Consider the following 25,998-nt stretch of genomic DNA (forward strand, 5'->3'; position numbering starts at 1 on the left):
AATAAATGAAAGATAAAAACCACATGATCATATCAATAGATGCAAAAAAAGCATTTGACAATATTCAACATCCATTCATGATAAAAACTCTCAACAAATTGAGTATAGAAGGAACATACCTCTACATAGAAAAGGCCATATATGACAAACCCACAGCTAACATTGTACTCAATGGTGAAAGGTTGAAAGCTTTTCCTTTATGATCAGGAATAAGATGAGATCATCCACTCTCACTATTCCTATTCAACACATTGCTAGAAATCCTAGCCAGAGCAATCAGGCAAGAAAAAGAAATAAAAGGCATCCAAATTGAAAAGGAAGAAGTAAAACCATCTCTGTTTGCAGATGACATGATCTTATATCTAGAAAACCCTAAAGAATCCACTAAAACACTATCAGAATGAGTAAGTAAATTCAGTAAAGTTGCAGGATATAAAATAAACATACAGAAATCAGTTGTATTTCTATACACTAATAACAAAGTATCTGAAAAAGAAACAAACAGTCCCACTCACAATAGCCTCAAAAAAAATAAACTATTTAGGAATAAATTTAACCAAGGAGATAAAGATCTGTATACTGAAATATATAAGACAAGATGAAAGAAACTGAAGAACACACAAATAAATGAAAATACATCCCATGTTCATGGATCAAAAGAATTAATAATGTTAAAATGTCCATACTATCCAAAGCTATCTATAGATTCAATGCAATCCCTATCAAAATTCCAATGGCATTTTTTTACAGAAATAAACAATCCTAAAATTCATATGGAACCACAAAAGACCCTGGTGACTAAGGAGCCAAGAATAATCAATGGGGAAAAGATAGTCTCTTCAATAAATGTTGTTGGGAAAACTAGATATTCACATCCAAAAGAATGAAATTGGATACCATCTTACTCACAAAAATTAACTCCAAATGGAAACACCTAAAACCATAAAACTCCTACAAGAAAATATATGGCAAAAGCTCCTTGACATTCATCTTGGCAATGATTTTTTGGATAAGACACCCAAAGCACAAGCAACAAAGCAAAAATAAACAAATGGGACTACATCAAACTAAAAAGCTTTTGTACAGCAAAAGAAACAATCAACAAAATGACGAGGCAACCTATGAAATGGGAGAAAACATTTATAAATCATTATTTGATGAGGGGTTACTATCCAAAATATATTAAGGAACTCATATAACTCAATAGCAAAAAAAAATAATAATCTGGGTAACATATGGGCATAGGATCTGAACAGACATTTTTCCAAAGATACAGAAATGGCCAACAGGTACATGAAAAGGTACTCAACATCACTAATCATCAGGGAAATGCAAATCAAAACCACGGTGAGATATCACCTCACACCTGTCAGAATGGCTATTATCAAAAGGACAGGAGATAAGTGGTGGTGAGGATGTAGAGAAAAGGGAATCCTCATGCACTGTTGGTGGAAATGTAAACTGGTACAGCCTCTATGGAAAACAGTATGGAGGTTCCTCAAAAATTTAAAACTAGAACTAGCATATGGACCAACAATTCCACTTTTGGGATTTCCAAAGGAAATGAAAGCACTATCTTGAAAACATATCTGCACCCCATGTTCACTGTAACATTATTTACAACAGGCAGGACATGGAAAAAAACCTAACTGTCCATCTATGGACGCATGGATAAAGAAAATGTGGTATGGTACATAATACATACCCACACGTACACACACAATGGAGTATTATTCATCCATAAAAAAGAAGAAAATCCTGTCATTTGCAACTACATAGGATGAACCTTGGAGGCATTATGCTAAGTGAAATAAGTCCAGCAGAAAAAGACAAATACTGTATGATCTCACACATATGTGGAATCTAAAAAAGCCAAACTCACAGAAAGAGTGTACTGGTGGTTGCCAGGGGTGGAGAGTAAGGAAAATGGATGATGGTGGTCAAAAGGGGTACACTTCCAGCCATAAAGTTCTGGGTATCTAAAGTACAGCATGGTGACTATAGTTAACAATACTGTATTGCATACTTGAAATCTGCTAAGACAGTAGATCTTAAAAGTTCTCACCACACACACACACACAAGGTAACTATGTGAGCGATGGATATGTTATCTTATTGTGATAATCATTTCACAATATATACATATACCAAATCATCACACTGTACACTTTATTTATTATTTTTTTTTAAGATGTTGGGGGTAGGAGTTTATTGATTAATTAATTTATTTTTGGTTGTGTTGGTCTTCGTTTCTGTGCGAGGGCAGGGGCCACTCTTCATCGCGATGCGTGGGCCTCTCACTGTCGCAGCCTCTCTTGTTGCGGAGCACAGGCTCCAGACGCGCAGGCTCAGTAGTTGTGGCTCACGGGCTTAGCTGCTCCACGGTATGTGGGATCCTCCCAGACCAGGGCTCGAACCCGTGTCCCCTGCATTAGCAGGCAGACTCTCAACCACTGCGCCACCAGGGAAGCCCCACACACTGTGCACTTTAAACTTACACAATGTTATGTGTCAATTACATCACAATCAAGCTGGAAAAAATTTCATAAATTCATAATCTGCTGGGTCAAACAGTACTCTGATTTGTCCCAAAATTTATATCCCTCTGGTGTTAACAGTGAAGTACTCTTACATTAGTACTTTAGAATCTAGTACACTCGATATATCACTGTTTTGCATAAATATAGCTTTCTATTTTGTTGCTATTTCTCTTAGTAATATGCAACAACTTTATGGCCCCTTTTAGACTGCAACAAAATGGTGGACTGACGTTCTGAGAGAAAGATCAACGATAACTCCAAGCCCTCTATTTTGTACACGTAATTTGAATGTTTGGTCTCTACATTTGCCATTGGCAAAATGCAGCTGCTACTTTTCTAGCCGCATGTACAGAACTGTAATAGTGCCCTGTGCTCTGGACACAGCTGCTGGCCTCCTTCTTTACCACTGGAAACTTTTGGCAAATCAACTATTTCATGATTTCATTGTGAACGCCTACTTCCAGATCATGTATAAAGATCCTTAACACAGGTCCAGGTACGCGGGTCTCTCACTGTTGTGGCCTCTCCTGCTACAGAGCACAGGCTCCGGACGCGCAGGCTCAGCGGCCATGGCTCACGGGCCTAGCCGCTCCGCAGCATGTGGGATCTTCCTGGACCGGGGCATGAACCTTTGTCCCCTGCATTGGCAAGTGGACTCTCAACCACTGTGCCACCAGGGAAGCCCTGTTCTTTACAACTCTATATCTTGATAACGGCTCGCCTGTCTAGCCCTCTGTTTGCTGTTTCTAGGCTAGTTCCTTGACCACTTCTGCTCCCTAACCACCTACTTCTTTCCCTGGAAAGAAGTGGTTAATTTTTATTAGCCTTCAGAATGGAATACTATAAAGGGCTACTGAAAAGCAATAGATTATATCCACCTGTTCCTCTACCTACATGCCTATTTATTCCATTTTAAAGTTCTGATAAGTTTTACAAATGCTTCTTCTTGCAGAAACCATATACCGAAATATCCAATGATAGCCACCTTGAGTAAAGATTCTAGGGACTTCCCTGGTGGTTCAGTGGCTAAGACTCCATGCTCCCAAAGCAGGGGACCCGGGCTAGATCCCTGGTCAGGGAACTAGATCTCACATGCCGCAACTAAGACTCAACACAGCCAAATAAATAAATATTTTTTTAAAAAAATTCTATAAGCTTCTCCAATCTGAAAGTAACAGTCAGTAAAATCTAATCCCAGCATCCTTTCTAGATGACTTTTCATCAGATTCATATATAGAATCCATAAAACCATGGTATAATGGAGTCATCATTTGGGGCAACATTTTCAATTTCTTTTTTTTTTTTTTTTTGCGCTAAGCGGGCCTCTCACTGCTGCAGCCTCTCCTGTTGCGGAGCACAGGCTCCGGACACGCAGGCCCAGCGGCCATGGCTCACGGGCCCAGCCGCTCTGCGGCATGTGGGATCTTCCCGGACCGGGGCACGAACCCGCGTCCCCTGCGTTGGCAGGCGGACTCTCAACCACTGCGCCACCAGGGAAGTCCTCAATTTCATTTTTTTAAATATTTTCTGATTAAAATCACGTGTTCACTATACAAACTATATGTTCATTGGAGAAATTTTGAAAAACATGAAAAATAACTATAAAGAATAAAACAAAAATCACCTGAAATTCAAAGAAAATCATTGTAAGCATTTTAGCATATTTCCTCCTGTTATTTTTTTCATGATTTGTATATTAATATTTGGATATACTGCACACTTTTTTTTTTTTTTGCGGTATGCGGGCCTCTCACTGTTGTGGCCTCTCACGCCGCAGAGCACGGGCTCCGGATGTGCAGGCTCAGCGGCCATGGCTCACGGGCCCAGCCGCTCCGCGGCATGTGGGATCCTCCCAGACCAGGGCACGAACCCGTGTCCCCTGCATCGGCAGGCGGACTCTCAACCGCTGCGCCACCAGGGAAGCCCCTGCACACATTCTTTTGTAGCCTCTCTTTACTTGAGCTTTTTTCTATATTCCCTCACGAATTAAAAAAAAAACTGATAATGGGATTTTCCAACATATAAAGATTTCACTACAATTTTTTTGCCCATTCTCCAAATTGCTGGACATTTAGGTTGTTCCAATACTTTCACTTTTACACATTATGTTTTGATGAAGAGTCCTGTACTGTTGTACATAAATTATCTACATCTTCGTGCTTGGTCACTCTAAAGGGGAAGAGACGTAGGGAACGGTTTCTAAGCAATCCATCAGATGGCACCGTTAGTCTGGGATGGCTTAGTTAGCTTCCATGAATCCCGCATTTCTATCTCAGGGAACTTGCAGAACTAATCAAGTTTTATGGTACTCTATAACTGTTTTATGTGCAGAAATTAACCTCCACCCAGACCCTGAGCTCTGTGAAGCCAGAGCTCCTAAATAAAGCAAGGCTTTTGTAATTCATTTTCATTTTTATTCTTAGTTTTATAGTTATTTTGTTTAATATCGCTCTCAATTTTTTAATGAGTTTTTAAATTTCCCTATATTCTACTGCATCCGGCAAAGGAACTATTATAGAAACCTAACAACCACCTTTCTGGGAGGGAAAATAAAGAGCAACACTTACAGGGGAGAACTTCGTAAAAGGGTTGAGGGATGATGATGATGTCAGCTCTGCACAAACTGCCCAGCTCCCCTACCCAGTGTCAGCTTCACATCTCTCTCTCTAAAGCCTCTAAACCACCAACCTCCCCACCCCTGCACGCCAGGGTTTCACCCTGGCTTCCTGTCTCTGAAACGCCATAGCTCTAAATATCCCCTTTTCCTAGCTCTACAAGTCAGCATTTGATAAAGAAAAAAATCCAAAATAATGTAATTCACATGGAGATGGGAAGAAATTACAGCCCAACCCCCAGCTCTCTCTGAGTGTGTGCATTTTTAAAGGGGTCACTTTGGGATTCAAATGAATCTGTCATTGGTAACTTTCTGCCAGTTTACGTAGTGAAGGCAATTTGGGTAACATGAGACAAGCAGGGCTGGCAGGAGGCAGAGAGGACTGAGTGCCAGAATAGAGGGCAGAAGATTTTCCTCTTTCCGGCCTCTCAAGGTCTCTTCCAGCTGAACCATTTGTCTCTATGACGCTATCAATAATGCTTACCATTCCATAAGACTGACTACATTTTTGGTAATTAAAAAACTACTCTTTGAAAAATCAGGTCATCCACTGGTACGGCAACCCACTTATATATTCTTTTGCTGTGGTCCCCACAAGGCCATTTGCTGTACGGACCCTTACTAAGGACTCGGGAAACATCTGTCTAGACTCCAGTGGAACTGAAACGCTGACACGTTCCGTGGCTGCCTATGATAGCAATCAGTCTATTTAGCAGCATTTTTCCATTTGCATGAAGATACAGCCCATTTTTAGACGGCTCTCTCTCCTTCCCCTCCCCACTCCTTTGGCCTTCTTCTTCTTACCTGTACCATGCTGTTCCCGGCAGCGATGGTAGCCCTTCTCCACATCCGCCTTCTGGTGGAAACTTCGCTGAGCAGCTGGGCCAGTTTGCGCTCCATCTCAGCTTGAAACACTTCATTCTGGAGCTGCTTCTCAACAACACCCAGGAGGACTACATTTAAGGTGAAACACACACAGGCCCCAAAACGAGTTGGCAGCGGAGAGAAAAGGATGTGTGCACAAGAGAAATTAACGCAGGATTACTGTAAAATGCCAGTTCCCAGAGAGGAGACATTAAAAGGGGAAAGAGGCAAGCTGAACGGGGTGCGGGAGAGTCCAGGGAGGGTAGCCCACAGGCCTTCTCTCTAAAGTTTACAAAGACCGGTGGCCAGAAGCCCCAGGAGCTCGGCCGTGCGGGAGCTTTGCAGCTCAGAGCTCCTACACAAGATCAAACGTTCTGTCTGCACGTATTGCAAAATTTCTGGAAATGGTTCGAGTGCATATCTTATCTTGACTCAAAATTTAGACTCATTAACTGACTCGAGATAAGGAGGCCTGTCTTCAGACATCTAGGTTATCTAAACAGACAACATCTTGTCAGCCTTTACAGGAGAAAAAAGCTTGTGCTTTCCAGCCAGAACTGGCTCAAATCCCCTGTGAGATAGGACCACGGGCAAGTCACTTAACCACTATGACAATTATCTGGAAAATAAGGCCACTGTACCATGCAAAGAGGTGGACCCTTTATATGCGATGTTGTATGTGAAGCAACGAGAGCTGGCGGGGTCCAGGAACCTGTCAGTGGTGACTATCCCCACTCTACAAGTTTCCTCCCCACGACCAGTTGCTTACTCACTGTGCTGCTTACATGCTGGGTACCCGCTGAGCATCCAACTATCTTTTACACTTCTGCATACCAAGTTAGAAAGCCTTTATATGCAACGCCATAGCTATAAGTATCTGACCCAGGCCCACAAGACTTTAAAACATGCTTCTTATTGGCTCACCAAGTTACCTTATTTGTCCTTATAAAACCAGACATATGAGGCTTTTAGGGAAAAAAAGAGATCCTTGCTTCAGAACCTTGTCCTATTCTGGTCAGAAGATGGTCAATTCCTGTTAGACTTTGCCCTGAACTTGATGTATGAATTTTAAAGAAAGCCAGTCCTTTTTGTGCCGTAACTCAGTGGGACACGTTCCCACAGCCAAATTTGAATCCCTTTCTCATTCATTCTTTGCCAAGAATCTAAGGTACATTTTGCCCTGAATTTAGGACTCAGAAACAGGAAAGGCAGTATCCTTCTCAATACCCCCCCACCACAGACTTCTCACTCTTACAGTTCCCAAAAACATTACGTAAGTTAAACATACCTGTTCTTACCCAAGAGGACTTCAACAACTGCGATAAGTTAAGCTGTAGGTACTGGAAGGCTACAAAAAGGAAAGGGTGAGAAAGGGAGAAAGATACGTAAAAAACCTGTCTGCAACAGTCAGAAAGGTGAGTGTTCTAGGGAGCGCTGGGTAAGTCACAGCACACTGCCTCTCCTATACCAATTAGCTCTGCCTATGGAAGAACAAAGTTCCAGGCTGGGGGCAAGGCAGGGTCAGTGGGAGGGTCCTGAGCACCTTAGTCTCCGGGAGAAATAGAAAGAAAGGGCTTACTCAAGTAACACGATGGGACACTACTTCACAGACAGCTCACCCGTAAGCTTTTTTCAAGGGAAATGTCATTGTTCCAGAGCAATGAATTTTTCACGCCGTGCACCTCAGAGCCCTGGAATTTCCCAGCAATGACTCAGGCAGGGTGAAGTGACAATCTTCTATCACTGAAAGTTGCTATTTGTAAATAACCATTTTACCCCTGTCTACTTTTATTTTACAAGTTATTCCTTTCCATTTAATTAACAGTACACGAAAATACGACAAGAACCATTAAACCTTCTGGCCACTCCATTCTGAAAAAGAATTTGATATCTTTTTTGCCTGATTTCAGCTCTGGAATCTACTGTATTTTAAACGTTTTGAAGTAAACGTTTCCCCTACCTCCACTCCATTTGTACTGTGAATTAAATCGCTTCCACCAGGAAGGAAGGTTTTGTTTGTTTTCATTTCTGTTTCTTTTTAAGTGTACACACAGTGAACCCCACTCCTTCTGGTGTAGTTTTATGGGTTTTGACAAATGCATGGACGTGTGGAACCACCACCACAATAAAAATACAAGACATTCTCATCACCCCCCCCCCCGAAAATTGCTTTCCTCGCATCCTTCACCCCTGGAAACCACAAATCTGTTCTCAGTCTCTCTGGTTTCACCTTTTTCAGAACCAGTATAATCTTTGATAGTGCCCTTGGCTCTCTAAAGAGAATAATAAAGCAAGCCCAGTGGGAGAGGAGGGTTCTGGAGGCCCACCCTGGTATGATCTGAGAAGCTCCAATTTATATTCCAGATTTCTGTTAGCTATTTTACTTGAAAAGAAGAGGTCCACCAACACAAGCACTCGCAGCCGCGTCCCCAGGAGAGCAGCACTCACGTTCGGCAACCTGCAGCACTGGGTATCCCAGGTAGAAACTGAACTCCACCACGCTCAAGTTCCTTAGCATTTCGCTCACTTCAGACCCATTCAGAAACCCCTGCGAGCCTCTGACAGCAAAGACAATGTTCACTGGGCCCCGGCGAGGAGCCAGCCTTGAAGACCCCACGGTGATATTCAAGATCTGAAAGAAAGAAATCAGAATAATCTTCTAAAATAAATTAAAATGTCTAGCCAAAAGCCTGACTATGATTTTGCTCTCACAATTTCCCTCACCAAGGTCTTTTTAAAGACCTTTTTTTTTTTGCGGTACGCGGGCCTCTCACTGTTGTGGCCTCTCCCGTTGCGGAGCACAGGCTCTGGACGCGCAGGCTCAGCGGCCACGGCTCACGGGCCGAGCCGCTCCACGTCATGTGGGATCTTCCCGGACCGGGGCACGAACCCGTGTCCCCCGCATCGGCAGGCGGACTCTCAACCACTGCGCCACCAGGGAAGCCCTAAAGGTGCATTTTTAAAGGAAGAGTAATTGGCTTCACAACCTGGTTCCCTTTTGTAATACTCTTAAACCCTTAGTTTATTGAAAATGTTTTTTACATTAAGTGGGGAACTGAGCACATGTATTTATAGTCCCTCCCCTTTTCTTTCCCACCCTAAATCCCACTGAAATAACAACAAGATGAACAAAGGGGAATAAATCCACAACAGCACTGAGAATGGAAGAAAACCAGAGATTCTGTCAAATTACTGAACGATGGAGACAGGGTGGGATCATGTTGATACAAACCAGAACAGAGGGAACCGAGACTCCAAACACACACAGGCACAGACCACAGTAGACTGAGAGTGGTCTCCCTCAGGGGCCCCAGGAGGCCTCCAGGGCAGAGATCTGCAGGAGCTGAGACCCTGATCCGGGTCACTAATTAAACACTGAGTGCCAACAGCTGAGTCGGTTGTCTCCCTCCCTTCTCCCTTCCAACTTCACACCCAGGCCAACTCAGAAGTGCCAGCAGCTCCACCTTCACCCCAGGAGCCTGAAGAACTGCTGCCTGAGGAAGATGAGCTCCCTGCCTAAGAGGACAGAAGACCCAGGGTGGCACAGCCCCCTAGGCAGGAAGGTGGGTGGAGTTAACTGCAGTGCACACAAGAGACAAAGAAAGAAAGAGAGTGAAAGAAAGAGCAGCTCTGCCATGAAAAACACACTAACTCACTCCATCCCCAGGGTACAGCCTCCTCATCTCACACGGCGGGCAGGGGTGCCCACGCTGGCTGTCCATGACCACACATTGCCTGGTACCCAGGGCTCCAATGAATCCTCCCATCAGGAGACAAGGCTTATGTAGACACAGAATCTACAGCTGAAGTGGAAAGATGAACAAGGTGCCAAAACTAACCACCTGCTTCCTCATTCCTAGAGACAGCCACCAATGGTCCACAGGTGATTACAGAAACCTAACAGCACCAAAGTCAAGGACCAAGATCGACACAGAACAATGGCAAACAAGGACCAAGATCAACACAGAACAATGGCAAATGCAGAGCAAACAGAGACAACTTAGTACACGGAAGACAACATATTAAAAATACTAATTAATGTCTCCAGAAACTTTCAAGGAAATATTGTATCATCATTCAAGATAAGCCTGCATCGTAACACGAAAGGCTGCAATGAAAAAAGAGCAAATAAAAATGAAAAAACAATGATGGCTAAAAGAAAATTCAATAGAGGGATTGAATAACAAAATGAACACATCTGAAGACTAAATTAATAACTTAGAGGACAAGGTTTAGAAATCTGGTAAAATAGGGAATTTTAAAAAGAAATGGAAAAAATAAGAAATAGGAAGGGTGAATCCAGGATCACCAAAATCTACTTAAAATGAATTTGAGAAAGAGAGAACGAAGAATATGGAGGGATAAATATCAAAGAAATGTAAAAACATCAGCAGTTTCCACGTAATACATACAAAACCTATCCTTTGATTCGTAGCTGTATTCTGTTTTTAGAGTGAAGAACTGCATTTCATGGTATTCCATGAAATGAAATTCCATAATATGAAACGCTAGTGTATTTAGGCATTTCCCCCATTGGATAGTTAAGTTGATACTTAAAGTTGATATTTAAGTTCTTTTCCGGAACATTCTTGCATTTCCTACATGGGCTCATCTCTCTTCAGCTCACCATATCTGAACTCCCTGGTTATTGGGCTCCTCTACAATGTTCAAATATACTTAGCCTATTCATGCTCTGTGGACTCGATGCCATGGAAAGAGATGATTTCTAATCCATGTGAACTAAATCTCCTCTGCTGGAGGGAATTAGTAAGAGTTAAGTGTGTCTTAAACAAAACATTATGAAACTAGCTCCTCTTTAAAAGATAAAGCATCTTGTCCTGCATTCAGTGCTATTCTCACCTGCACTGTGAGGTTATACGTCCCCTGGTGGTGTTTTCTCACTTCAGAGAGAGCTATCATCAGGCCTTTCTCGATGCGCTGGGTGAAGTTGCAGAAGCCCGTATCCACACTCTGAGGCACAAACTGCAGTACTGAAAAGGACAGTATCACAGTCCCATGAACAAGGTGTTTCTTTAGTATTAAGTAACGAGGAGAGGGACAAAATAGTGTGTAAATCAATGAACTCTGATCCACAGTACAGGATTAAGTACTATGGTGTGTTATTATTTTTTAATTGAGATATAGTTGATGTACATTATTATATAAGTTTCAGGTGTATAACACAGTGATTCACAATTTTTAAAGGTAATATTCCATCCATAGTTATTATAAAATATTGGCTATATTCCCTGTACTGTACAATATGTCCTTGAAGCTTATTTATTTTATACATAGTAGTTTGTACCTCTTAATCCCCTACCCCTATATTGTCCCTCCCACCTTGCCTCTCTCAACTGGTAACCACTAGTTTGTTCTCTATATCTATGAGTCTGTTTCTTGTTATATTCACTAGCTTGTTTTATTTTTTAGATTCCACATATAAGTGGTATGATACAGTATTTGTCTTTGTCTGACGTATTTCACTTAGTATAATACACTCTAAGTCCATCCATGTTGCTACAAATGGCAAAATTTTCATTCTTTTTTATGGCTGAGTAGTATCCCATTGTGTGTGTGTGTGTGTGTGTGTGTGTGTGTGTGTGTACCACATCTTCTTTATCCATTCATCTGTTGAGGGACACTTGGGTTGTTTCCATATCTTGCCAACTATAAATAATGCTGCTATGAACACTGGGGTGCATGTATCTTTTCAAATTAGTGTTTTCTTTTTTTTTGAATACATACCCAAGAGTGGAACTGCTGGGTCATATGGTAGTTCTATTTTTAGTTTCTTGAGAAACCTTCATTCTGTTTTCCATAGTGGCTGCACCAATTTACATTCCTACCAACAGTGTACGAGGGTCTATGACATGTTATTTATATGTATCATATCATGGAAATGTAGCAAGCCAACTGTACCAAATGACTACACGCAAGGTGAAGGTGACTTGTATCATTTTAAAATGGAAAAATATCTAAGATAATAATTGGAGCATCAAAAGATGCAACACTGAAACATTTCAAATAGAAATAAATTCATCAGAGATGAATTCTTAAGTATCTATGGGTGAAATGACATGATACCTGGTATTGCTTTAAAACACTCTAGCTTCCTCAAAAAAAGTTTGTGTGAGATACATGAAACAAAATTGGGAAAATGCTGATAATTTTTAAAGTTTGTACGGGCATGGGTGGGCTAAATATGGTATTCTCTCTACTTTTGTATATGTTTAAAAACGTCCATAATAAAAAGTTAAATGAGGGGACTTCCCTGGCGGTCCAGTAGTTAAGACTCCACGCTTCCACTGCAGGGGGCATGGGTTCGATCCCTGGTCGGGGAACTAAGATGCCACATGCAGTTCAGCACAGCCAAAAACAAAGTTAAATGACAGTGAGGAATCACTGTTAATTTTAGGGGGTGTGATAATGATATTGTGGACATATGTATGTGTATGTATATGTATGTATGTGCATATGTTACGTGTGTGTGTATATATGTTTAATAGTCTTATCTTTTAGAGGCATAGGCTGAAATATTTATGAATGAGATGACATGATGCCGTATCAAAATAACATGAGAGGAGGGAGTGTCAATGGGGGTGTAGATGTAACAGAAGTGGCTAGGAGTTGAAAACTGTTGAAGCCATACAATGAGTACCTGGGATGCATTAAACTATTCTGTGTACTTTTGTATATGCTGGAAATTCTCCATAATTATGAAGTTTTTTGAAATTTAACAAATTTTAACATAATCCTCCCCAAATTATTTTGAAACACAAAAAATAAAGTGAAATTCTATTTACAAATCAAAACAACTATGCTCAATTTTCTTACCCGTTTGAACTTGGAACCTGGACTCTGGCATAAGGAAGGAGGGTTTCACAGCCAAGATTAAAGGAGTCTGGTCACGAACAAGTTTACTATTTATAAGTACATTTATGACTGATATTGCTGTGTAAACGAATGGACCAGATGTTACCAGAAAAGTGAAGTCAGCGAACAGTTCATAAACCTATGAAAATAAAAAATGCAAAAGATGATAATTATTAAATTTGAGGGTACCATAATTCAAACTTAAAGGAAATCATACTGAGTAGAAAAATAATAAAGTTAAAAAAATAAATAGTTTTAAATGAAGGGGTATTGCTTCAGAGATAATTAAAATTTTATTTTAGTTATGCGTCTTACATATCTGTCAACTTTCTCAAAAACAGCACAAAATTACAAGAGCAAGGACAGTGCAAAAGAAGAGTCAATAATATGAACTGAATAAGGAACTAAGGAGAATTCAAGGTGTTTTACTGTACTTACCCCCCATAAAAAGGAGCACTTACTCTACTAAGTAGAGCTGGCCAAAAGAAATATGTGAGGCACATATGCAATTTTTAAATTTCTAGTGGCCACATTAAAAAAAATAAAAAGAAACAGGTGGGGGCTTCCCTGGTGGCGCAGTGGTTGGGAGTCCGCCTGCCGATGCAGGGGACGCGGGTTCATGCCCCGGTCCGGGAGGATCCCGCATGCCGCGGAGCAGCTGGGCCCGTGAGCCATGGCCGCTGGGCCTGCATGTCCAGAGCCTGTGCTCCGCGGCGGGAGAGGCCACAGCAATGAGGGGCCCGCGTACCGCAAAAAAAAAAAAAAACAAAAAAAAAACAGGTGAAATTAATTTTAAAAACATTTTACTTAAGCCAATATATCTGACATGTCATTTCAACTGTAGGCAATGCAAAAAATTATTGAGCTATTTTACATTCCTTTTTGCACTAAGTCTTTGAAATCTGGTGTGTATTTTGCACTGACAGCACATCTCACTTGGAACAAGCCCCATTTCACATGCTCAACAGCCACACGTGGCTCACGGCTCTGCTCGGGATGGTGCAGGCCTAGAGCGGGGCTTTCTGAGCTTATCAGGAGAGAGAAGGCACCAGCAGACGTCCGGCAAAAAACATCTAGAAATCTATCTCTATCTCACTCGATGTACAGAAACATACATACGCACTCACTCTAAACTCTAATCCAAGCCCTTCCATGTACATAAAGGGAAGCGAGATCATTAGGTCATCACCCCAAACTCTGGTCTTAGAGCCCTTTGTTCCAGCTCTGCCAGCACATCCCCGTGATGGACTAAACCTGGCCTCATCTGGGGTCAGAAGGGGCCTCCCTGGAGAAGCAATGTTTGAGCAGAGATCCAAAGGATGAGTAGGTGTCCACCAGGAGAAGGGAAGGGAGAGAGGAAAGCAAATGTCCCACTCCCGTTATGATGTGCATTCGACTCGGACTCCCCCACCAGACTTCCATGCCGCAGGCACCCACCTTGAGCTCCACCACACGGTTGAAGTGGTTCCTCAACACCTCTTTGATGGACATAATGATGTACTCCTGCACAGCTCTGCGGGCCAGCACTGCAAATCAGCTCAGCGTCATTATGAACAGGCAGAGGATCGACGGCCCTCCCTGGTCTCAGCATGGAGAAAAAAGACCCAGCGCATTCTCCTCCCTCCTCCCCTCCACCTTCCCTGTCCGTCCGCTGCATTCCTGCTCCACCTCTCCTGCCACCTTCTCCCCCTTCTTCCTTTCTGTCCCCCACCCCCATCGACACCAGTACACAGAGCCAGGTCACTGATCAGCCACATGCCGTACTTCAGTACATATGAACAGGGCACCGACTTTATGCGCAACTTGCCACTTCTCAGGAGGAACAAGTGGGAGAGTCTGACCAAGGGGCCACAGTCACCAGACTTGTTCAGACATGACATCAAAGGTATTCCAGCTTCATGGGACTAAAGCAGCCGGCAGCTGCAAGGGAAGCTGCTGCCTGTCGGCTGGTGCCTCGGACTGCAGGCTGGGGAGAAGGTTGAAGGCTGTGACCCAATTCAGAGGATACTGAGCCACTCCACGTTCCTCTGCTCCAAGTGACATCTACAGGACTATATAAAAACAAAGCGGCCCCTCCTTCCCAGGAAAAGTCAGAACAGTAAATGAGTAAGAAATTGCAATGGTGGCCCCTACACATTTGCCCAACTTGACTGCTTGAACGAAACGTGAAGGCGTTTTGCTTTATCCGTGTCATCTATGCATCCAGTGGGTTATGAGCTCCAAAGACAAACATCCCAGCAAACATTTCTAAGGCTCTTTTAAATCTTTCCTTTGTTTCCATTGCTACTAATCTGTAATATTTTGTGGACGCTTCTTATATGCTGGGCACTGGGTTAAATATTTTATATGCATTAATGCATTTAAATCTTTATAACAACCCAAAGAAGGAGGTGCTACCATCATCCCTGCTTAACAGTTGAGGAAACTGAGGCTTAGAGAAGCCTCACTGCCTAACTGTCCGGAGAACTCATGGGAGCTGGCAAAGCAGTGAGGAAGGACTACAACCCAGGAGTCGTCTGGGTCCAAAGCCTACACTCTTTGCCACGATGCCATATATCACATAAGCATTTCGTATAAACACCTTTGGAAGATCACCCCAACCCAGAGAAGTGATGTGAAGCAGGGCCTTACCAGTTGTGATCAAATAGGCATCAGGAACCGTAATATCACACACATACGGCGACTTGGTGGTGACCAGCGCAGGAGTAAGAACCGTCACTTCGGGAGCGGGGGTGGTCGCGGGATGAAGGGATGGCGGGGGGAGAACCGTGCTGCCCTCGTGACGGTTCTGACCCACAGTTCTGCTGTTCAGGGTGGTGTGAAGAGAATTCTCAGGGCCAGCACTGGTATCAGACGTGCTCAGTTCAGTGGAGGCGTTCCTCGGTAAATCTGTGGGCGTGAACGATGGGCCACGCGTACCACCTGGCTCTGTAGGCAGAGGCGAGCGGATCACCTCAGGAAGAAACGAGAATGCTGATGGCAGGTACCCAGTGCTAACCAGCACTGTGGTGACAGGGATGACTTCAGAGAAAGAGGGTAAGACGGACGTGGGATCGTTCATAGCACTGATACCATCATCAGAAGGTGTCAGGGTTGAAAAGACAGAAGATTCAGTTAAAACGGGTGTGGTAGGAACAGCAGTCAGAAGTGATGTTAAGTGAGTTTCAGCAGTCAAAATGGGCTCAGAACTGGAGGGCACCAGTGTGGTGACTGCAGATTCATGGGACGTGAGTGAAAACTCAAAATAGGAGGTAGTTGCAGTGAAAGCTGAGGTAAAATGAGCTTCGGCATCTGTGGGTGACACTGTGGGTGCTTCAGAAAACTTTGGAGAACTGGAGGGAGAGCTGGAGGGTAGTGACATTTCAGAGTAACTAGGGAGAAGAGTGAAGCTGCTTAAAGGAAGATCTGAGCTTGGCCAGAGCTGAGAAAAGTCGAGGTTTGTGGAATTGGGAACAGAAAGCTGAGGTGACCGAGAACTGACAGAGTTGGTCAACGAAAGTGTCGCAACCAAGGTAGAAAATGCCTGAGAAATGAAGGTGGACAGATCACTTGACCTCGGAGACGGAGAAGCAAGTACTTCTGAAGATGGAGAGACCCAGCTGCTGAATTCCAGTGGGGGCGTGGAGAAAACGCTGGATGTAAAATCCCAAATACTTGCACTTTCACGTTGGGAAAAACCGGCAGGTTCTCTGTCAGGAAAAAGCGAAGGCTGTGCCGACAGGTACAAACTGTAAGACGTAAGAAGACCTGGGCCTCTGAAGGCAAGCGATGGGGTGTTTTTATTTGCTGTGATGGGGAAAGAAGAGTCAAGGAGAGCACCTGGGGTGACCGAGGAAAGCACGGCTGTCCCACTGGATGGCATTACTTGAGTTTCGGCGACAGAGGAGGAGGCAGAAGCAGCAGCGTCAGGTGACACAGGCACAGAGAGGTGGCCCTGGGGAGGGTACATCTGTGCGGTCATCACACTACTCATTTCCCCCTCAGCTGAAATACCGACGCTCGTTGCTGAGATTTCCAGAGATGGAGAAGAGAGGGGAACCATCGGTCTTGAGGGGAAAAGTGTATGAAATTCTCGCGGGCCCTCGTCAAATTCAGAGAAGTCCACCATGACGCTGCTCGGTGGAGAGATGCTGCTCACTTCTGAGAGGGTCAGGGACAGGGTCTCGGCACCATCCCCGGACCCCACGTCCTTCTCCGTGAGGCTCGCTGACAGCACGGGCCGAGGCGACACTGCAGTGCACGACACGCACCACGTGTACGGTCTGAACGAAGACACTGGGCTCCAGACGTGAGTGTCACCCACACCACTTGGGACCACTGAATGGCCAGGCAGTTCTGATGCCTCACTGGAGCTGGCGGGAAGACAGGGGTTATATGAAACACCGGCTGATTGAGTAGAGAACAATCCAGACACGAGAGGAGTTGAAAACAAAGCCAAACGTGCACTGCTGCTGCCAAAGGCAAGGGCCATCTGGGACAGAGCCGCAGAGCCGCGAGCGCCTGGAGAGACGGCTTCATCCAGACTTCGACCCAAAGCGGTAGTCACATCAGAGTATCTGCCTGTACCTGCGGCCAGAGCATCCTCTGGAGGCGGTGAGACCTGCCCTGACGGGGGAGGAGGCTGCCGAGTGACGCCATCACGTGGCGGTCGAGGCTCGGAATACCGCGAGCTGAGGAGGGTTTCTGCGCCCTCTGCTCCTGAAGCCATGATCTCCGGCAAAGTCCTACTTGAAACGTGCCCGTAAGCGTCAGTAGGATAAAACACCAAGTTCCTGCTAGGAGTTGGAATTATGCCCTTGGAAGTGGGAAAAGCTGACCGAAAAGCACTGAAATGATTGGGGGATTCAGCAGACACTGTTGGCTGTTGCACTGTGTTTTGCCAGGCTGATGTCACGTCTTCATCTTGTAGAGAAATGATGGGTAACGATGGAGTCGGCATGGAGTCTAACGTTTCTTTGAGCAGCCCTGGCAGACCGAGTGTGACGTATCGTACGGGAGAAACCACGCGGGAAGTGGTCCAGGAAGTCTCTGGCAAAAAGTTATCCATTTCGTCATCATCTAAGACCTCGTTGCTCGTCACTGACACATAATTTGCCACAAAGATGCTGTGATCTGCTGTACTTTGGGTCCATTTTCCTTGGTTAAAAAAGTTTGTATCAAAAGTACTGGCAGATGGAGATGATCTCACGTGGAGAGAGCTGCTTTGCTGGGACCCTGGAGCGGTTTCTGTTAAGGCCACGTGTGCAGTGCTGTGCTCGGTGCTTTCCCTTGGCATGAACTCCAAGGAGGATAAAGAAAGGTTGTGCTGTTCCAGAGGGAGCTCATCTACAAAGAAAATAACAGCTGAGTTTAGCTGCAAGGCAATGAAAGTCATACTGCTAACGTTTTGTTTCAGATATAAAGATATCCTCAATCAACAGATATCCACTCACTGTGAACAGCCACGATTCACCGTTAGAAGTTAAACAACCAACTGGAAGTCAGAAATTGCCACAGTTACTGTCAGCATAATACCTGCGAACAGTCGTAAATCTGAGCACTTTTACTTAAGCGTGTGTGTGTGTGTGTGTGTGTGTGTGTGCGCGTGTACACACTGACATGTTTCTCTTACTTTCTAGCAACACCACAGAATACTATAAATGGAAGAGATCTTAAGGGCCTGTCTTGTCTGTTCTGTCTCATTTATCACATGAGAAAGAGAGGTTCAGAGAAGGTAACTAAATCAATTACATGATCACCCGGACAGAGGTGGAGCTGGGATCTGCGCATAAGCCTGCCTTGACTCCCAAGCCCATGTCCTTTTTCTTCCATAAGAGTTGGCTCTTACGAGAAATGATCGTGACCACCCTGACAGCATCACTTACTACCCAGGGAAGAGGGTTCAGCAGTTTCCTAGTCATAGGACCTTCCACCTCCAGACCTCAGACTACCTCCAGGCTCACCTCTCATCATTCCCTGCTCCACTCTCATGCCTTCCCAACTATACTCTGGCCGAATGAGCTACCCAGATTCTCTGTGGCTTGGTGTTTTGCACATTCTTCTCTCTCTGCCTGGGATGCCCTTCCCTGGCTCTCCACCTGGATTACTCCTACCGGCCCTGCAGATGCAGCACAGATACCACCTCCCTCCTCATTACTCCAAAGCTGGGTTAGTGCCTCTCCCTAGGTTCTACCTGTCACATCCCTGATCGTGCCCCACTGAAATGAAATGTCTGCTCATTATACTCTGAGATTCTTGAGGACAGAAACTGTTGATCTGTTTCCCCAGTGCCTAGCACAGTGAGTGACATATACTAAGAGCTCGATAAACATCTGTTAAGTGAATGAACACATCAATGAACGAATGAATGGTGTCTGAGGACCAAGTTCTGATATGTGCCAAAAGCATCCCATCATCCTCTCAAACTTTCATATTCTTCATCCTTGTGACAGCTGTCACTACCCTTTAAGTGGCTTAGGTATCTCCATCTGTAATTCAGATACACTGTATAGAGAGGCAGGAAATGTGATGGCCCAGACCCCTGATGAAGGCCCAGGGCACAGGTCCTAGAGGAACACTGAAACAGAGAGCTTAGAGGGACACTGGACCAGACAGCCTGATGCTCAAGCATGACTGCAAAGTTAAAACTTACAAAACACCTAAGAAATAAGGTATTATGAAAAAGAGTCAAGAGAAACCTCCCCAAAAAGTAAAAAAAAAGAAACCCACACAAACAGTATCAGATGTGGAAAGACTTCAGATATTAGAATTATAGGATACATTTTTTTTTTTTTTGGTGGTATGTGGGCCTCTCACTGCTGTGGCCTCTCCCGTTGCGGAGCACAGGCTCCGGACGTGCAGGCTCAGCGGCCATGGCTCACAGGCCCAGCCGCTCCGCGGCATATGGGATCTTCCCAGACCGGAGCACGAACCCGTGTCCCCTGCGTCGGCAGGCGGACTCTCAACTACTGCGCCACCAGGGAAGCCCTAGGATACATTTTTGAAAGTGTGTTTAATTCATTTAAAATAATAAAGAAGGGACTGAAAACATGAGTAAGGAGCAAGAGGCTATGAAGAATGGTCAGAAAGATTTGAAAAACCAAAAGAATATTTGGAAATGAATAATTAAAAATTTTAAACTCAATATACAATATGTAATAAACAATAAACAAATTTAGACACAGCTGAAGAGAGATTTAGTGGACTGGGGGACAGATCTGGAAATTACTCAGAATGTAGCACAGAGAAACAAAAAGAGGAGAAATGAATGTAAAAAAGAGAAGAGATATGAACACAGAATGAGTCCAACACATATTTGATCAAAGTTTTAAAAAACAGTAATGGAAGGAATTGGGCAGAGACAATATTCAAAGAGATAGTGCTAAGAACTGTCCAAAACAGTAGGAGACATGAATCCTTGAATTCAGGAAGACAAAGAATCCCAAACCAGGTGAATTTTTTTTTAAAAACCCTTACCTACACACATGATGATACCACAGAACACCAAAGACAAAGAGAAATTGTACAGGCAGTCAGAGAAAAGGAATGGCAATTACACGATGAGATAACTACTTCACAGAACTAGGGGCCAACTGACAATGAAATAACATCTTCAAAGTGCTGAGAGAAGACACTGACATCTAGATGTGAATAAACAGCAATACTCTCCATTTGTTAAAATAAGGACATTTTCAGGGCTTCCCTGGTGGCGCAGTGGTTGAGAGTCCGCCTGCCGATGCAGGGGACACGGGTTCGTGCCCCGGTCCGGGAAGATCCCACATGCCGCGGAGCGGCTAGGTCCATGAGCCATGGCCACTGAGCCTGCGCATCCGGAGCCTGTGCTCCACAACGGGAGAGGCCACAATGAGAGGCCCGCGTACCACAAAAAAAAAAAAAAAAAGGACATTTTCAGATTTAAAAAAAGTGGTTATACCAACAGAAGAAGTCTTTCTAAACAAGGATACATTGATACTTCAAAAGAAAAGGTAATTATCCCAGAGGGAAGATCTGAGAAGAAACAGAGAATAAACAAATGATAAAAATATGGTTAAATCTAAACAAACATTGATGGTATAAATGAACAATAATACTACGTAATTTGTAAGGTTACAAAAGACGTAACATAGAGTTAAAATAGCTTGTTACATTGCACAGAAGCTGAAATGGGGGCGTCCAGAGGAATTTGTGACTCACTAGCAGAGATGAAAATCAAGAGTTAAGACAAAATTCTATGAACAGATTTTGTGTCTATACACCAAACTCTGTAACTGATATTTAGTCATATATTTATATAGATGAAATATTTCTAGCTGGTTCCATTAGCATCTGAAAGTTACAAACGTGCAGCAGATAGAAGCTGCTTACTTTTTTATTGGCGTATAGTTGATTTACAATGTTGTGTTAGTTTCAGGTGTACAGCAAAGTGAATCACTCATATATATATGTATATATCCTCTTTTTTTTAGATTCTTTTCCCATATAGGTCTTTACAGAGTATTGAGTAGAGTGCCCTGTGCTATACAGTAGGTCCTTATTATCTATTTTATATATAGTACTGTGTATGTGTCAATCCCAATCTCCCAATTTATCCCTCTCCCCCTGGTAACCATAAGTTTGTTTTTTACATCTGTAACTCTATTTCTGTTCTGTAGATAAGTTCATTTGTATGCTTTTTTTAGATTCCACATATAAGTGATATCATATATTTGTCCTTCTCTGTCTGACTTACTTCACTCAGTATGACAATCTCTAGGTCCATCCATGTTGGTGCAAATGGCATTATTTCATTCTCTTTTATGGCTGGGTAATATTCCACTGCATATATGTACCGCATCTTCTTTATCCATTCCTCTGTTGACAGACATTTAGGTTGCTTCCATGTCCTGGCTATTGTAAATAGTGCTGCAGTGAACGCTGGGGTGCATGTATCTTTTCAAATTATGATTTTCTCTGGATATATGCCCAGAAGTGAGATTGCTGGATCATATGGCGCCCTGTTTTTTTTTTTAAGGAAACTCCATACTGTTCTCCATAGTGGCTGTACCAATTTACATCCCCACCAACAGTGTAGGAGGGTTCCCTCTTCTCCATATCCTTTTCAGCATTTATTGTTTGTAAATTTTTTTGATGATGGCCATTCCAACTGGTGTGAGGTGATACCTCATTGTAGTTTTGATTTGCATTTCTCTAATAATTAGTGATGTTGAGCATCTTTTCATGTGCTTTTGAGCTGCCAGTATGTCTTCTTTGGAGAAATGTCTATTTAGATCTTCTGCCCATTTTTTTGATTGGGTTGTTTGTTTTTTTGATATGGAGCTGCATGAGCGGTTTGTATATTTTGGAGATTAATCCCTTGTTGGTTGCTTCATTTGCAAATGTTTTCTCCCATTTGAGGGTTGTTTATTCATTTTGTTTATGGTTTTCTTTGCTGTGCAAAAGCTTTTAAGTTTTGTTAGGTCCCATTTGTTTATTTTTGTTTTTATTTCATTATCCCAGGAGGTGGATCTAAAAAGATCTTGCTGCAATTTATGTCAGAGTGTTCTGCCTATGTTTTCCCCTAAGAGTTTTATAGCATCTGGCCTTACATTTAGGTCTTTAATCCATTTTGAGTTTATTTTTGAGTATGGTTTTAGGGAATGTTCTAATTTCATTCATTTACATGTAGCTGTCCAGTTCTCCCAGCACCACTTATTGAAGAGGCTGTCTTTTCTCCATTGTATGTTCTTGCCTCATTTCTCAAAAATTAGGTGCCCATATGTGTGTGGGTTTATCTCTGGGCATTCTATCCTGTACCATTGATCTATATTTCTGTTTTTGTGCCAGTACCATACTGTCTTGATTAATGTAGCTTTGTAGTATAGTCTGAAGTCGGGGAGCCTGATTCCTCTAGCTCCATTTTTATTTCTCAAGACTGCTTTGGCTATGCGGGGTGTTTTGTGTCTCCATACAAATTTTAAGATTCGTTTGTTCTAGTTCTGTGAAAAATGCCATTGGTAATTTGAGAGGGATTGCACTGAATCTGTAGATCGCTTTGGGTAGTATAGTCATTTTTAAAATATTGATTCTTCCAGTCCAAGAACATGGTATATCTCTGCATCTTTTTGTGTCATCTTTTGTTTCTTTCATCAGTATCTTGTACTTTTCTGAGTACAGGTCTTTTGCCTCCTTAGGTAGGTTCATTTCTTGGTATTTTACTCTTTCTGATGCAATGGTAAATGGGACTGTGTCCTTGATTTGTCTTTCTGATCTTTCATTGTTAGTGTATAGGAATGCAAGAGATTTCTGTGCATTAATTTTGTATCCTGCAACTTTACCAAATTCATTGATGAGCTTTAGTAGTTTTCTGGTAGCATCTTTAGGATTTTCTATGTATAGTAACATGTCATCTGCCAACAGTGACAGTTTTACTTCTTTTTCAATTTGGATTCCTTTTATTTCTTTTTCTTCTCTGACTGTCGTGGCTACAACTTCCAAAACTATGTTGAATAATAGTGACAAGCGTGGACATCCTTGTCTTGTTCCTGATCTTAGAAGAAATGCTTTCAGTTTTTCACCACTGAAAATGATGTTTGCTGTGGGTCTGTCATATATGGCCTTTAGTGTGTTGAGTAAGGTTCCCTCTATGCCCACTTTCTGGAGAGTTTTTATCATAAATGGGTGTTGAATTTTGTCAAACATTTTCTGCATCTATTGAGATGATCATATTCCTTTTATTCTTCAATTTGTTGATGTGGTGTATCACACTGATTGATTTGGAGATACTGAAAAATCCTTGCATCCCTGGGATAAATCCCACTTGATCATAGTGTATGATCTTTTTAATGTGTTGTTGGATTCAGTTTGCTAGTATTTTGTTGAGGATTTTTGCATCTATGTTCATCAGTGATATTGGCCTGTAGTTTTCTTTTTTTGTGACATTTCTGTCTGGTTTTGGTATCAGGGTGATGTTGGCCTCAGAAAGTGAGCTTGGGAGTGTTCCTTCCTCTGCAATTTTTTGGAAGAGTTTCAGAAGGGTAGATGTTAGAAGCTGCTTACTTTAAAGGGTCACACTCCTTCATATGGAATATGACTTTTAAAAATGAATAGATAATAAAAGAAGAAAACCATTTCTCAGAGATTTTAGGTTATTTCATGGCAATATTATTAGGCATTTGTTGTCTTCCATACAGCCTGGCTCTAGGATTTCTCGTCCATGTGTTTTTACTATTTACCTGCCACATTCCAAGCATGGGTAAAAGTAAAGATGGTACTTATTACAACTACAGCAAAGTAGCAGCTGTTCTTCTCTACAGTAAAGGTTAAAAAGTTATAAATTTGAGAATAAAATGACAATATGTACAACTATGTAGCATAAAGATTTTAAAGTTTTCCTAAGAATAAATTATTTTATGTGTCTGTTTTAAAACTCTGCTATGATAGGATTTATTTTGAAATACAAGACCTGAACAGAGAGCAAGATCCCTTTTAGAATGAATCAGAAACATATTCGTAAGTGCACTGGAAAACTGCCAGAGATAAAATAGCAAAGAAAGGAGTGTTTAGTGGCTAATTTATGAGCCCAAGTATCTGATGCAAATGAGAATTCAATCAATTCTGCCTACAAAGGACAAGGAACAGGGAAGGCAGAGTGATCAAAAGAATGAAAAATTCTCCTAGCTAGTAAAACTGAGAAAACAAAATCTTCTATTAAGAACTGTGAGGTAAGCCAAGCTGTGAAGGTTTTCTTCCCCCTCCTTTTGGCCAAGCCCCAGGAAAGAGAAATCAACTCTAAAGAGACAGCTGCTGAAATACCATGGGAATCACTTCTGTAGTTAATTCAGGAAGAGGTTAGAAAACCCAGGTGAGTCTCTCCCGGCAGAAAAGGCTTTGAAGACTCTAATTTCAAGCTCTGGAGATCAATTTTCAAGCTCTCAAGCATTAGGTCAGACAAGAGTGAAAAGTTCTCTGCGACGACAGAGAGAAAGGAATGGGGATGATACACGCGTGATGGGATATCTTGTTAAGATGTAGGCACTGTCCAGCAGGGCTGGGGTTGGGGGGGCCTCCGCTGAGCTTCTGCATGGCTCCCGGCGGGGCCAGGCCTAACTACACTCTGAGTAGCAAGCACTAAGCCACTTTCTCCTGTATAGATGGTACAACACATACGTATCCAGTGCTGACCTTGTACCTCCTCCTTTGCTAGGTCCCTGCCATGCTCTATGTAACAGAGCAGGAACTGCCCTGGTGCCATGCAGATTCACAGTGATTAAAAATTCACAAGACAAAACCGCAGACAGTACAACACCAAAGGTGAACCCCCAAAGTGACCTACTAACTGTGGGTGACAATGCTGTGTCAGCGCAGGTTCATTCGTTGTAACAAATGTACTGCTCTAGTGGGGATGTTAACAATGGGTGAGGCTAAGCATGGGTGGTGGCAGGGAGTATATGGGAAATCGCTGTACCTTCCTCTCACTTTTGCTGTGAACCTAAAACTGCTCTTTAAAAATAATGAAATCTTAAAAAAACAAACAAAAAAAAACCATAAAACTTTTTTTAAAAACTCATGAGGGAGATGTCTGTCTCTAGGAATTTTTTGGTCTCACTCCCAATGCAGAATTCGGTGTTTTACTGATATTTACCCTTTTTGAAAGTCATATTTTTCCATCTGGAAATCTTCCCTAAATATAGTAGTCGATCATGGAATCATGAACTTTTCAAGCTGAATGGATCCTTTAAGACCTCGGCAATCCCCTCGCAATGCAAACAAGGCTCAGAGTGTAAGCTGACTTGCTAAAAATAGCATCAAGGCAGAGCCAGGCTAGAAAGGCAGGTTCATAAGTCCTCAGTGGCTGAATGTTCTTCACACCACACCATGTGAAGTCACATCAGCCCATTTCATTAAGACTGCTAGTGAATAAATTACATTGAAAAACATGCTAAGTTATGTTATAAATGAGTTGAAAGCATATGCTAAATTCTGTGCTACCAAAACCTATGCAAGGCACGCTTTGTGAACTGTGAGGGCCCACCGTCCACATGGGACAGCTCACAGTTGCAGGCATGGGCGCTCAGAAAACAAAATGTCCTCTGAGGGCTGGGCTGGAAAAGCCAAGGGACAGCAGCATCACAAATCTCTAAAGAGGGACTT

The 25,998-nt window shown here is 42.8% G+C and overlaps 1 protein-coding gene across 2 annotated transcripts in view; it reads right to left on the reverse strand.

Annotated features, from left to right (window-relative positions):
• Positions 1-25,998, reverse strand: part of KIAA1549 (KIAA1549 ortholog) — a 147,737-nt gene that overhangs the window by 68,918 nt on the left and 52,821 nt on the right. For both annotated transcript variants that reach the window (XM_067747139.1, XM_067747140.1), the window contains exons 2-8: positions 15,523-18,216; positions 14,329-14,417; positions 12,853-13,030; positions 10,879-11,009; positions 8,467-8,650; positions 7,307-7,366; positions 5,959-6,107 (exon numbers count right to left, since the gene is read on the reverse strand). In XM_067747139.1, the coding sequence (XP_067603240.1) occupies positions 5,959-6,107; positions 7,307-7,366; positions 8,467-8,650; positions 10,879-11,009; positions 12,853-13,030; positions 14,329-14,417; positions 15,523-18,216 (3,485 nt within the window). The remainder of the gene's footprint in view (positions 1-5,958; positions 6,108-7,306; positions 7,367-8,466; positions 8,651-10,878; positions 11,010-12,852; positions 13,031-14,328; positions 14,418-15,522; positions 18,217-25,998) is intronic.

Source organism: Pseudorca crassidens, chromosome 8, assembly GCF_039906515.1.
Source record: "Pseudorca crassidens isolate mPseCra1 chromosome 8, mPseCra1.hap1, whole genome shotgun sequence".
Taxonomy (NCBI): domain Eukaryota; kingdom Metazoa; phylum Chordata; class Mammalia; order Artiodactyla; family Delphinidae; genus Pseudorca; species Pseudorca crassidens.